The sequence below is a fragment of the Orbicella franksi genome, chromosome 6, assembly GCF_964199315.1.
Source record: "Orbicella franksi chromosome 6, jaOrbFran1.1, whole genome shotgun sequence".
Lineage (NCBI taxonomy): Eukaryota > Metazoa > Cnidaria > Anthozoa > Scleractinia > Merulinidae > Orbicella > Orbicella franksi.
Genome location: NC_138150.1, coordinates 12,136,656 through 12,150,134, shown reverse-complemented (window position 1 = coordinate 12,150,134; position 13,479 = coordinate 12,136,656). Strand labels below are relative to the sequence as shown.

The window sequence follows — 13,479 nt, the reverse complement described above, 5'->3', positions numbered from 1 at the left end:
AAAGCTCTGATTTCTCTTTGCGATAATCCAAAATGTACACTTTTCAGCTTCTTGGTACACAGATGTTTAAATCGCTGTGAAATGTTCTCAACTTTAAATGTATACATTGACTCTTCCTTAGTCAAGATATAGTATATATTTCGGGTTGCCAGGACCCTAATTCTTAGCAACATTTTATATATTTCTGTATTAATTATGAAAAAAGGGTAATAAAGAGAGGATGTTGTTGTTAGTCTTTGAATCTTTTTATTTCTTGCATTTTCTGAGGGAACTGAACCCCCATTAATGAGTAGACACACTTTTCTAATTAAGACAGAACTCCAAAATTATGCAAATTTAGTGAGGAAAAAAACTGACTGGTAGTGCTTTAGATCATCTGATATTCTAGCCAAAGACAGTTCAGTCAATAAATTTTAACTTTACAATTTCATTTTTGTGGGATCTCCTAAGATGCGTGAATGCTGATCAAAATTCAAGAAAATTGCAAGTTAGTCCCTTTGAAATTTGCAATGTAACACTACATGCCAAAATAGAGGAAATTTGTTTTTTGGCTGGAAATGGCAATATAGAAGCAGGTAAAAACTGTTAATGTTTGAGACATTATAAAAAATTTAACTTAGACATCGCCTGTAATAGTGAAAAGACATACATGTACATGTACAGTCAAACCTGTATCAAGTGGACCCCATATTAAGTGGACACCCTCTGTTAAGCGAACGGCAGTGCAAGTCCCATTTTTTCTTTTCCCCCATTCACTGTAAAAAATATCTGTATTCAACGGACACCTATTAAGCAGATGTGGACACCTTAAACTTGACTTTTATGGTAATTTCTATTGTTGGAAACCTGTATGAAACGGACACTGCAAATCAGATCTAACTCTCCCTGTTTTGTGTCACGCATGATTGACTTGAATGATGCTACAAACCAAACAGGTGTAAATCCGTTGCTTCAAATATCGTCAATTACTAATTAAAAACATTTCTGTTGAGGTAGGAGATTTTGCTTTACGTATACAGGATCGACCAGTTAACCTGCTCAAAAAAAAAACATGAGTGAATTAAAAAGGCCCCATTAACAATACAAATCAGATGCTTTACGTCATCACTACCAATAACCTGGCAGAGGTTTTTGTGGCTCCCATGAAAAGTAAAGAAACAACATATTTATTTCAGAAGAATCAAATTTTGTTGCTGGGCACATCCAGAGACACACTAGATAAATGACAGTGTGTTTGTTCTTCAATTGTGGCACAAACGAACATAGCACTTCCTCAATTTCTACTATTTTGGTCACATGGTATACATGTAATTAAACAATTATATCAAAAACATCAAAAAGTCCTTGAAATTTTCTGACATTTAAACAGAAGGTGTAACTTATGTTGGCAAGATGTGGGTGTTTCAAGAAACCAAAAAAATTCTCAGAAATGACAATCTGTGGTGAAGGTCAAGTAATTTTCCCTCCAGTTGCTCTGAGATTCCCTTGGCACTGCGATAATTCCTCCCTGAAGCAATTTAGATCTTCAGAAGCAAGGACATCCAGGACATCTAAAACACACTGTTCAGCTTTTCTCAAATAACAGTACAGTGTTTACTAGGGCTTTACGCTGCATTCCATGGTACTGGTATGCAGTGAGTATTTGACAGACTGGGCAGATGTGTCAAATCTGTAGAAGGAGATTTAGCTTTCTTCAGAACTCAACTTGCACATCGCTCTTTAAAATTATGTAAGATTCAACTATCAATTTGCTTTCCTTCAAAGCTTTGTGCAGTATGTGGAAGCTATACGCCTAGCTTTGCATTCAGCATCATTGATTGGGGTGGGAAAAGAGGCTTACAGGCTTTTACACCCTCTCTTATTCTCTCCCAGACTCTGTTCATCACCCCCCACTTTTTTGATCATTCTACTCACTGAGCCTGGAACTGTCTACAGTTTTAGAGTTTAACATGCAAGCTCTGTTGTAGCAAACACAAAGAAAAAAATGTATGGCTTCCATGTTCATAGGAACTTAGTATTTTAAGTCTGGGGAAAGAAATAAACTCGGATTCCCTCAATATACAGGTTATCCATCGCTGAACATTTGAAGAACACTGATTTCTGTCTTCTCTTGCTTTCTTCAACTTTGACATCAGTTCTCTTCTGTGGTTTACAATTTGTTTTGGTAGGTGACTGCCGATATTCCAAAACCCATTTCTCTCGGCTTCTGTGGCCTTGACATCACTGTTCTCTGTTAGAATGTCGCAGAAACTGTGCAATAATTGGTCTTTACTTATTTTTGAAGGGATGAGCCCCCGATGTGTTGAATTCTTTTAAAAATATCACTAAAGCTGAAATCCAACATTTCATTCCCAGTGTTATTATTGGCCTGAGGTCTGTACCCTATCCAACACAAAGGAATGCTTTCACTTTCTTGTTGTCAGATATTATATACATGTATGGACCTGCAAAATACAGGAAGTATCCCCTAAAATAGAAAGATTTTTGAGTTTTCTGTTTTCTTTAGTACATTTTTAAATTTCAAACCTCCAAAAGATAAATAAATAAAAAGATTAACTGTTGGAACTGTTGGTAATAAGCTTGATTTGTACAATTTTTTGAAAGCTACAGAAATGGACGGGGTCCAGAGTGACCTTATTTTTTTTTAATGTTTGGCAAGCTTTGAACTCCCTCTACAGACATTTTAGAACTTTGCAAAAAGTTTTATTTTATTTTATTCTCAACTTTGGCAATGGATAAAGTTTTCTTCAATATCCCCAGCAGTGCGCTCAACAGTGGTTTTGGAAGTGAATGCAACATGCAATCCCAAAGGGTTAGCAAAGTTGACCTTTGTCCAGTTTACTTTTCATTAGCCATTATTTATTGTAGTATTATTACATGTACATAAATAGTGACGTTATTGATCTGTCAAAGTATAACTGCTGGAAAGTGCTGGAAACTGTTGCCAGCAACTTTAACTTTGTTTTGGTGGCTGGACTTTGGTAGTTGCACAGTAACTAAAGTTAATAATTCTTTTGCTCCTGTAGTATTTTGTCAAGACGTTCCGTGCGATTATTGATTCCGCATCCAGTGATACAAGACAGATGTCGATTGCAATAAGGGGTTATGGATACTTCTCCAAGGTATAATGACTTGTTTTAAGGATTAGATACTGTCAGTGATTCTGCCCTGTTTGGCTAGATCCTTGGGCATTTCTAATTAAAACAATCATGCCCCAGCTGTATTCCAAAGGGATTTCTTGCTCATGCAAGAAATTTCAATAATGTTGGGCCTTAATTTGTCAAGTGTAACAGCTCTCAGAATTATGATTGAAGTTCTCATTGGTGAATTTAAAAGAAATCAAAATTGTAATTCATAAATGATGTTTTCTGTGGTTTTTGATAGCCCTGCAAACTGTTCATGCAAGCCGCAGATGTGAAGTTCATGTTTAGTGAGATGATGCAGAGAAGTGAGCAGATATATTTTGGGTAAGAATCATACAGAAATACCAATGTTGGTGATAGAACAACATACTTAGCTGCATGTTTAGCTTTCTCAAGATAACTATTTGACTTCTTTCCATTTGATGGTCTTTAGTCTTCCTCTACATGGTTGTACAGTTGTGACAATTCTAAACTTTAGTCCAGTTGTCCAGAGTTTGAAACCAGTGCCTTTGTATGTATGTTCCCCTTGGTTGTTTTCTCTAGTGTAAGTTTTTTTTCCTGAAATAGTATTTCATATTGTGAATGGCAAAGCAATTGAGGAAGATAAACAAGATGTTTGGTGTAACTCACTGGTGCTGTTTTAAAGACCTCAAATCATATCTCATCACATTGTCTGTAAATTAAAAGATCATAATTACATGTATATTTGAACTGCACAGAAAGATGTCATGGTTTTGAATCACATTTAACCCAAATGTTTGCCTGGCTTATTTTCACAACTGTGTAAGCTGTTTAAAGTACTGTGGCCATCTTTCATGTCTTTAAAAAATTCGTTTTCTCTCCTGAAGATGAAAGCCAGTCACCTCAGGCTGGCAACTGCAGCACTGCTAGTGTGTACATAACCTTGCATGGGTGGCTGACAACAAATATGTTTAGCCCTGGAAGATCTATGGATAGAGCAAGGGAACGGGAACGGAACGGGTACAGAACGGATACCGAACGGATACAGAACGCATACAGAACGGGAACGGATACGGAACAGATACGGAACGGTAACGGATCAAAAAAATGAAAAAAAAACGTTCTCTAGAACGCAAACTGGAGAACGCGTTCTATAGAACGCATACTAGTTCGGCTATGAGAGTGCTTACTAGTGATTTACAAACGAGGTATCTTGCAAGTTCGTCCACTTTTTGTCCGGCCAGAGAAAATGACAGAACGAACAGTGAAACTGGGTAAGTAAATTATCTTGCTCCTTTGTTTAGTTCTTTTTATTTTTGCTAATTGAAAAAAGAACTCTACTGATTGCTGCAATAACATTTTTTAAAATCACCGTTAGCTCAAAAACCTCCCAAGTACGCTGGGGTCTTGTTCAAAGATGAAAACAAGATGGCCATCGTGGAGACCAAACTAATTTTGCACCCTTCACCAGTTGAAGATACAAACATTGTCGTTCAGTTTAACAACCAGGAAGTGAACGGTACAGTCGTCTGTTTAGGAGGTAAGTTAATAAATGTAACCCGAGTGTGATAAGCTTAAGTTCTGAAGCTCGTGCGGATTTGAGTTTAATACTTCGTAGCTTACCGAGAAATAACATATTAAGCTTAGCTCTTAAAGGTTTTCCTTTCAATCTCTTCAATGGCTTTTCGTATAAACCGCTTCTTTAGACCAGGCGACCCGGTTTTAATCACAGAGGCCAACAACACTCTGTAGGAAACAAAGATTTGGTTGAACTGTCAAACTAACAAAAGCTAAATGCAAAAAAGCTAAATTTACCGGTCTCATTCGCATTTCAAATGTTTGACTTGAAAAAGTTTACCTTTCTGATTGTTTCATCACTGAGTGAACTTCTTTGTTTCGCCGTTTAAAGAAAAGCACTGGATGCCAGAACTCGTTGTTCTCCCATTTAGGTAAAGCTGAAAATCTGATGAAACGGACAAACTTTTCACCTCTAGTGACTTCCAACAAGTTCCAACTCCAGATTTCCTCACCGCTACATCATGTATGCGATTTTGGCCGCGCTAATTGTATTATTTTCAGGTTGTGATAATTAGATTCATTCACAACTTTCCTGGAGATTCCAAAAATTGTGAAAATTAGAATCAAATGTGCCCTACAGACCGTCTATGACTCTGCGAAACCAGAAAACAAGACAACGCACTCGTACACGCAGGTGTCAATCAAACAACTTTCCTTTTCGCACACTTTTCGCGTCACGCAATACCGTGTTTCAGAATTTCTCATTTTCCACCTGCATATTCCACAGCTGATGATCGATGTCCAAATCCACAATTTCAATAAAGAGATGTGGAACTATCTTATCTATCTTTCTTTGTAGGAGTGGGTAAGGCTGAGTGACTTACCTACGGAGATGTTAGTAAAGATCTTCATGTTAATACCATTGCCAGATCTTATAAGAGGCATTTCGCCTCTTTGTAGAAGATTACGAGACATTTGCCACTTGCTGTTTTTGTGGAGACATTTTAAATACGACCTTTTTTACAATAAGTCAAGGTTTGATCACATCTTTGAGCATGCCGAATATTTTCACTCTCTGCAATTCACATATGACATGGGAAAACTGAAAATGGAGATGACAACGGGCTACATTGAGGAGGGCTTGAGCCGATGTACACAGCTGCTGGAACTTGACATCAGTTATAATCTGTCTATCCGAAATTTAAATTTTATTTTGAAAATGCCAAAGTTGGAGATTTTAAATATGGAGTACTGTTGTAATGTTGATCCTGTCACAGCAGTCACTGCTCTTAAAACAATGCAAAAACCACGAAGAGTAATCTTAAGTTTGTGTGAACAGTTTAGTGAAGACCAGCTCTGCGGATTGTTTCTAAGTAGCAGTTCATATGAACACATTGATGTGGAGAAGTGTTCCTGCCTTTCAGTGAAGTCGGTAAGATCTGTCCTTGCAGCAAATCCCAATATCAAGAGCTTGATGTTCTCACCCTCTTGGGGTCCACCTCCTAGATGGATGAAGCTGATAGGCTAGTATCCACACGTGTCATTTTCGACTGACCTAGATCTAATGTTTGAAAGATGCATATATCTGGAGTGGTTACTCCCTGGTGAGGATTTCTAGGTGCGAATGATAACGCGGCATGCTAGGCGATCATATGACATCCTTGTAAGCAGTGACGTTTTAGTGTCTGTTGGTAATAAAAGAAAGTACTGTTTGCGCACTATTATTTTGCATAACATTTCTTAACCAAAATAAGTTTTCAAATGACACCAAGTAACATAATGACCATCTCCCTTTCTGGCTTAGTTGATAGATTGACTGCCCTACAGAATCTGGCCATTTGGGAGAAGGAAAACGTGCACTTGCTTGAAGGTGTTAATGTTGACAAGAATGAAAAAGGAAAAACAACAAAAAGAACGAAAAAAAAGGAGAAAAGAGATTCACAAGAACATGGTAAGGTACTAAAACACAACATTGGTGGTAATTCCTGATACAAATAAGAATTTGCTGTTTCTTAACAACAAACCCGACTTGTGCAATGTTGTAATTCAAAATCCAATGGAGGCGATGTCAACCAACTTACCCCATAAGACCACTATTTAAACCATTTAACATGACAGTTTCCGTGATTCTTACGGTGGCTTGTTAGAGTTTCTAGCACTTTTCAGCAGTTATACTTTGACGGGTCATGACTAATCCTGCCGTTCTTTATCAATTGATGCTGCAAATGTATCACGATCGACTTCACGATTGTGGTTTTGCATACGGTACTGTCATCTTACTTTTACCGCGCGTGATTGGTTGAAAAGTTGCCATAACAATGCGGCACTGAAATGGGTTCCTCGCGACCTGTTTGGAATTTCACAACAATGAATCGTTCCTAATCTTTTACTTGTTGCCGTTTCAATTTGCACTGTTCAGACAACTTTTACTGCACACTACATCATCTCTACGAGCTATTTAATGCAAATGGGAGCTTTATGTAGGCAATGAAGGCAGGTAACTGTTTTTAATCACTCAAAGTTGTTGGTTTGTGAGTTACTGCGCGAGTAGCTCACAACGAAATCATTTTTTGAAAAGTTTATGAGTTTGAATAAAGATAAATCTGTGCAAATTCGTCGGCTTTTTCATTGCATGATACTTTGGAAAACTTCAATCACATAGACTATGTGAATTTGTGTAGTTTCTGAAAGGAACTCAGGGCTTAAAAGTCGAAATATTCAAGTAAGCCGGGAAACAGAAAACTTCATTGAGTGCCAGTTCTTCGCGCGTACTGGGAATTTATCTTTTAATCGAAGTACTATCACGTTTTCTTTCGGTTTTTTTTTTAAAGAATGGTTAAATCGCAATACAAAACTAAATGTGATTTTGAGAGTACAATACCACCTATTAAAAGCACCCCATACTTTAGCTCCAGGGCTTACAACCGGAAAGCAGCTCACTGGTATTGAATTGTGATAAGCATGATAGGACAAAACTTTTCGCAAAGTTTAAAACACATCCCTTAGTTAAGAGTTGTAGAATAAACCCGTCAAAGAATGACTTCTGGAAAGAGCTAGACTGTAACCAGCCACCTTAAACCCAAGACAATAGGTAAATATCAAAATACCCCTTGCTGGTTTGCAGTGCTCTAAATTAAAGAGGAGTCAGAAGAAAGATGGTATCTTTTTAATCACCTTTCAATGGACTTAACAGTGCCCTTATCTTTTTTAAGAGACCTGCCACTCTCTAGGCACTGCAATAGCATATAATTTGAGCAGTGACACCGAGAATGAAAATTTAATGTGCCAAACATACAAGCTTAAGGAATATGAGCTCTAAAACCAATATGAATTGCTATTGATATTTTTCATGATAAACAACATATTCTTAAAATTTCACATTTCAAAATGACTTGTGCAATCAATAGAAAGTCTAATTTCATATAAGGCAATACAATGAACACACCTGAGAGCATTGTTGAGTTACATAAGCATGCATGAAATTTTCAAGAACATCAAAGTGCACTGAGAAGCAAAAGGTGCGGTTGAGTCTTTCTCTATTCATTTCTCTGGTGTTCTTAAAAATTCTCAAGTTCTTATAGAACTCATCAATGTACAAACTATGGCCTATAAAAATGCTCTGGAGATCACATGATCTAAAATCTGTGAGATAAGCCACAAGCATTATTTAACACATAAAGAAGCCTAAGCTGTGTATTACACTCTGATAAAACATAGGTTTTCAACCAATCAGAGCGCGCGCAGGGTCCCATCTATATTAAACGTGATAACCATTGGTGCACATGATGTAGGCCAAATGCTCTTTGAAGATGTAATGACCTTGAAGTGATCAATTGTAGTGTGTACAATTTCTTGAACATTTTCTAATCCTGTTAATTTTTGAAGGCAGAATATGTGAAATTCTAACTATTAGACAGTGGCCATAATCCTTTGACAGACACCTTTACTGAAATTTAAGAGTAACCAGTCTTTCATACTTGCTGAATTACTTTATTTCCTTTCAGAAAGCAAAAATCCTTGGAAGTGGGGCACCTTGCCAATACACAAATCTGAGCATCGAAGAAAACCTATATGTGCAAAAGCAATTGCAACTTTTCCTTCAGCAGAAAGAAGGGGACAAATGTACAGTCACACCACCACCAGCGAACACATCCACTGACACTACAAAACAATCCACCACTGATGCATTTAACCCACTGCTCAACATCACAGTACCCCTGACAAACACATATACTGGCACAACAACACAGTTCCCAACAGAGTCATTCAACCCACTGCTCACCACAGTACCCCTGACAAACACATCCACTGACACTACAACACAATCCACAACTGCTGCATTCAGTTCACTGCTCAACACCACAGTACCCCTGACAAACACATATACTGACACAACGCAATTCTCAACTGAGACAATCAACCCACTGCTCAACATCACTGTACCCTTGACAAACACATATACTGATACAACAACACAATCCACAACTGCTGCATTCAAGTCACTGCTCAACACCACAGTACCCCTGACAAACACATATACTGACACACCAACACAATCCACAACTGATGCATTCAACCCACTGCTCAACATCACAGTACCCCTGACAAACACATCCACTGACACTACAACACAATCCACAACTGACCCATTCAGCATTTTGAATCCACTACTCAACACCACAGTACCCGTGACAAACACATTCACTTTACCAGTGACACCATGAGACGAGACAGATACATGTACTTTACAAACTGGTAACCAACTGGACTGGACAGTCACATATAACAATCCTCCAACAGAAAATGTGACACTTCAGAAACTTTATGAGAAAATAACAGACATTGAAACCAAGGTAGATCTTATTGTGGACTACCTGGGAGTAAAAAAAATGAAAACTGTCGATAAACAAACAGATCACGCTACTGTAATAACTGCACCACTAGTGGATAATGGTGAACAAAAGGAGCCCATATTTTCTAGCTATATAACACCTACCCTTAAACAGAGGGCAGTACTGCTAAGCAGCAGTAAGGGTAATTTAGCAAAAAATGTCCTCTTTGTTTAGCGCATTGAATACCGGTCATACAAACACTACTCAAAGCAGGAATTTCTCAAAGATCTTAGAGACATTGACTGGAACCAAGCGCTAAACAAAGAGGACATTGATTCCGCTGTCGGTTGTTGGAACAAGCTCTTTACAAATGTAGCTGACAGCCACACTCCGATAAGGAAATCAAGAATTAAAGGAGTTCATTCTCCATGGATGAATGCAGGGTTATCTGAAGCTATGCACCAACGAGATTTTTACCATCGTAAAGCCCTGAAATCAAAAGCTGCCCAACACTGGTCGTGCTATAAAGAACTGAGGAATTATGTAAACAGGGAGATAAAGAGGTGTAAATCGGAATACTATACCACTCATCATTACCAAAAACAAATCAAATCCAAGTGCATTATGGAAAACTCTTAATGACATAACATCTCAAAAGGAGAGAACTCCCATATCCTGCATCAAGACAGACGGTGTTCAATACTTTGACGGCAAATCTATATCCAAGATCCTCAATGACCATTTCTCAACTATAGGAACTAAACTAGCTCAAAAACTCAAGTCTTACAGCTCTTTGTTTTTCTCAAAGTCTCCGGAAAACTTCCATTCACTTCAGAAATTTGTTCTTGAACCAATTGCAGAAGACTTCGTTCTCCGTCAACTTAAAGAGCTGAAAACTAATAAAGCAATCGGACTCGACAACGTCAGCGTGCGCCTTTTGACAGATTCAGCCTCAGTAGTTAGTGGCAGCCTTACTAGATTGTTTAATCAATCTCTTGAATCTCACACCTTTCCTTCTCTTTGGAAATTTGGAAAAGTGTCAGCGTTGTTCAAGAAAGGTGATCGCTGCGATGCAAACAATTATAGGCCCATAACAGTCCTGCCGACGGTGAGCAAAATACTTGAAAAAGCTGTACACATCCAACTATACGCTTATCTCACAAACAATAAGATCATTACATCCAAACAGTTTGGGTTCAGACTGAAGTTATCAACTGGAACAGCCTTGGCTCACTTCACAGATAATATTCTCCAGAATATGGACACTGGTAGGTTTACAGGTGCTGTATTTCTGGACCTATCTAAGCCCTTCGACACAGTAGACCATCATCTACTACTGCAGAAGCTAATAAACATTGGCCTTACCGACTCTACTGTCCAATGGCTTAGATCCTATCTCACGAACAGGTCGCAAATTACAGCGGTTGGAGATGCTCACTCCTTAGCTGCTAAAATGTCCGTTGGGGTACCCCAAGATAGTATTCTGGGTCTGCTACTTTTTTTGATTTATGTGAATGATCTTCCGAACTGTCCTTTAGCAAGTGATATCGTTCTTTATGCTGATGATACTGTACTTTACTACTCATCTAAAGATCTTACTGATCTTCAACATCACCTCAATGTTGACTTAGAGACAGTGTCAGAATGGTTCTCCAGAAATCTCCTGACTCTTAATTTATCAAAATGCAACTTTGTCATCTTTGGGAGTCCACACAAACTAAAACGTATCCAGGAAATATCAAGTAAAGAGTACTATAATCGATAGAACAGAATCATTTGGGCGTAACACTTCATCAGTCTATGTCCTGGGCAGATCACATCGAATCTGTTTGTAAGGAGATTAATCAAAGGATAGGCCTAATCAGGAGAGTTAGAAATCTACTGCCTTTTCAAGCCAGGGTCACCCTATACAACACCTTAATCCTACCACTCTTTGATTATGGAGACCTCGTTTGGGGGGACAAGAACAATCTCACCATAATGTCAGAACTGCAGGTACTTCAAAATAATGCTGCTAAAGTACTGTTGGGCCCTCCAATCCGAAGCTCGTCAACCCAAGCCTTGAAAAGCCTTGATTTTAAGCCACTTGCTTTAAGGCGATTTTTTCATCGTTGCACCGCAATTCATAAGTGCTTAATTGGATCAACAGATTTTGACTTCAGTTTCATTAGAAATCAAGTTGTCCACTCGCACAATACGAGACAATTGAATGATCTTCATTTGCCCCTCCCTCGCACTAACTAGGGCAAGCAAATGTTCATTTATCAAGCAGCGAAGGACTGGAACAACCTCCTGCGTGAATTAAAAGACACACGTGTGTTATCTATTTTTAAAGCAAAACTGAAAACTTCTTTGAATGATTTTAGCTAATTTTAATCTTTAGAATTTTAACTTTTTAACTAATACGAACTCTTTTTACTCTTATTTATTTTAGCTTGTAGTAATTTATTAGGTAACTCTTATTTATGTCATTTTCAGGTGATTTTTATTTAGAAGGGCTCCATTGAAAACCGCCTTAGGCGAGTTGGATTCCCTCACTAAATATTATTATTATTATTATTATTATTATGAATGAAAAAGATGAGTCAGTTCACAAAAAAATGTCCTCATCAAAACTGTTAAGGCTAAAGAAGTCAAAGTTACTTACAGTGTCCAAATTCAAAACTACATGTATAATTATAGTTCAAGTGTAGACAAAACTTCAGATAACCCTAATCAATCTGTAAGGTGCTTTTTGTACTCAAGAAGATCAGCCAAGTGGGGATAGAATCCTTTCAAAGATTGTGTGACAACAGGTGCTGGTTGACTTCGACTTGACAACATTTCACCATATTCATTTGCTGGAATATCTGAAGGCACCTGTGACTGAACTGGAATACCAGTGTTACATAGAATAGCCTGTGGGATATTGGTGGGTTTGTTCTGAGATTCCATTTCTCTTCTTGGGTCTAATTTTGACTGCCTTGTCTTTGCTTTCCATTATCACATGACCCACATGACACACCTAGCTGTTGTTCAGACAATCAGGTGAGTACAACCGCATACAACTTTTGCACACATTGCTCAGCTACTGAGCCTGGCTTTCAGGTGTCCTTCCTGGGGTCCTTAGACCCTATTGCCTGGGTAGAACTTGCAGGACTTAGCTTAGCTTGAGATTCCATATGCATGACCTTCCCTCTCACATTTGATCCAAGGAGAATTTAGGGAGTTTGAAGCTCTTGATCCCAGAACAAACAAACTAACAGGACGTCTTCCAGTCATAGAATGCTTGTGCAACCCATATGTTAGCAAAATGTTTTCAATAATGTTATGGTACTGAATTGATACCCTTGCAAGCCTTCATGTTGTTTTTTTAATAACTTATTATTGAACCTTGTGTTCAGCAAAACCAGTGCTTGCTGTATGAGAAGGTGCTACATTTACACATTTAAAACCATTCATCTTTGGGAAATGTGCCAACTCTTTGCAGCAAAACTGAGGCCCATTGTTACTGATACAATGAAGAGGTAATCAGTTTTGTGGAAATGACTCCTGTGAAATAGTGATGGTCTCTTTCCCACCATTGTAATCTGCAGCATATAGATAATCTTGGGTCCCTGCAATATTATACATCAACAAGAAATCATGCCTCTTCTCCTTCTCATCTTGCAAAGACTTTGTGAATGTGATATCATGGATGACCTGGCTACGTCAGGGGCACCATTGTAGCTATCCCAGGTAGTTTTCTAACTTGCTGTCATCTGCCGTAGTTCTTTGCAGTCTTTTTGAATTCGAAATCAACATTTAGCATTTAGGTAACTGGGTGCCAACTCTTTCATACTAATGTAATCTGGTTGACCCATGTGTAACTCTTGCAACAATCATATCGTTCTGGTGCCTTGTCTGGGTGATGACATGTATTCCCCTAAATAGACAATTTTAAGTTAATCAGATATCTATTAATTTCTCTATAAATATTTAGATCCAGCAATCAAATAACCATGATTGCTGGAGTGTTTACTCGGCTCTCTGGTACAGAGTTATCA

The 13,479-nt window shown here is 38.1% G+C and overlaps 2 protein-coding genes across 6 annotated transcripts in view; both read left to right on the top strand.

The window, feature by feature from the left end:
- Positions 1 to 13,479, top strand: part of LOC145489620 (DNA-dependent protein kinase catalytic subunit-like) — a 294,091-nt gene that overhangs the window by 67,628 nt on the left and 212,984 nt on the right. For all 5 annotated transcript variants that reach the window (XM_081468622.1, XM_081468620.1, XM_081468625.1 and 2 more), the window contains 2 exons: positions 3,027 to 3,122; positions 3,385 to 3,467. In XM_081468622.1, coding sequence (XP_081324748.1) covers positions 3,027 to 3,122; positions 3,385 to 3,467 — 179 coding nt within the window. The remainder of the gene's footprint in view (positions 1 to 3,026; positions 3,123 to 3,384; positions 3,468 to 13,479) is intronic.
- On the top strand, positions 3,992 to 10,199 carry LOC145489666 (uncharacterized). Its single transcript, XM_081468697.1, has 4 exons — positions 3,992 to 4,378; positions 4,483 to 4,644; positions 6,427 to 6,578; positions 8,627 to 10,199. The coding sequence occupies exons 1-4, from the start codon at positions 4,354 to 4,356 to the stop codon at positions 9,344 to 9,346; spliced, it is 1,059 nt and encodes a 352-aa protein (XP_081324823.1). The 5' UTR covers positions 3,992 to 4,353; the 3' UTR covers positions 9,347 to 10,199.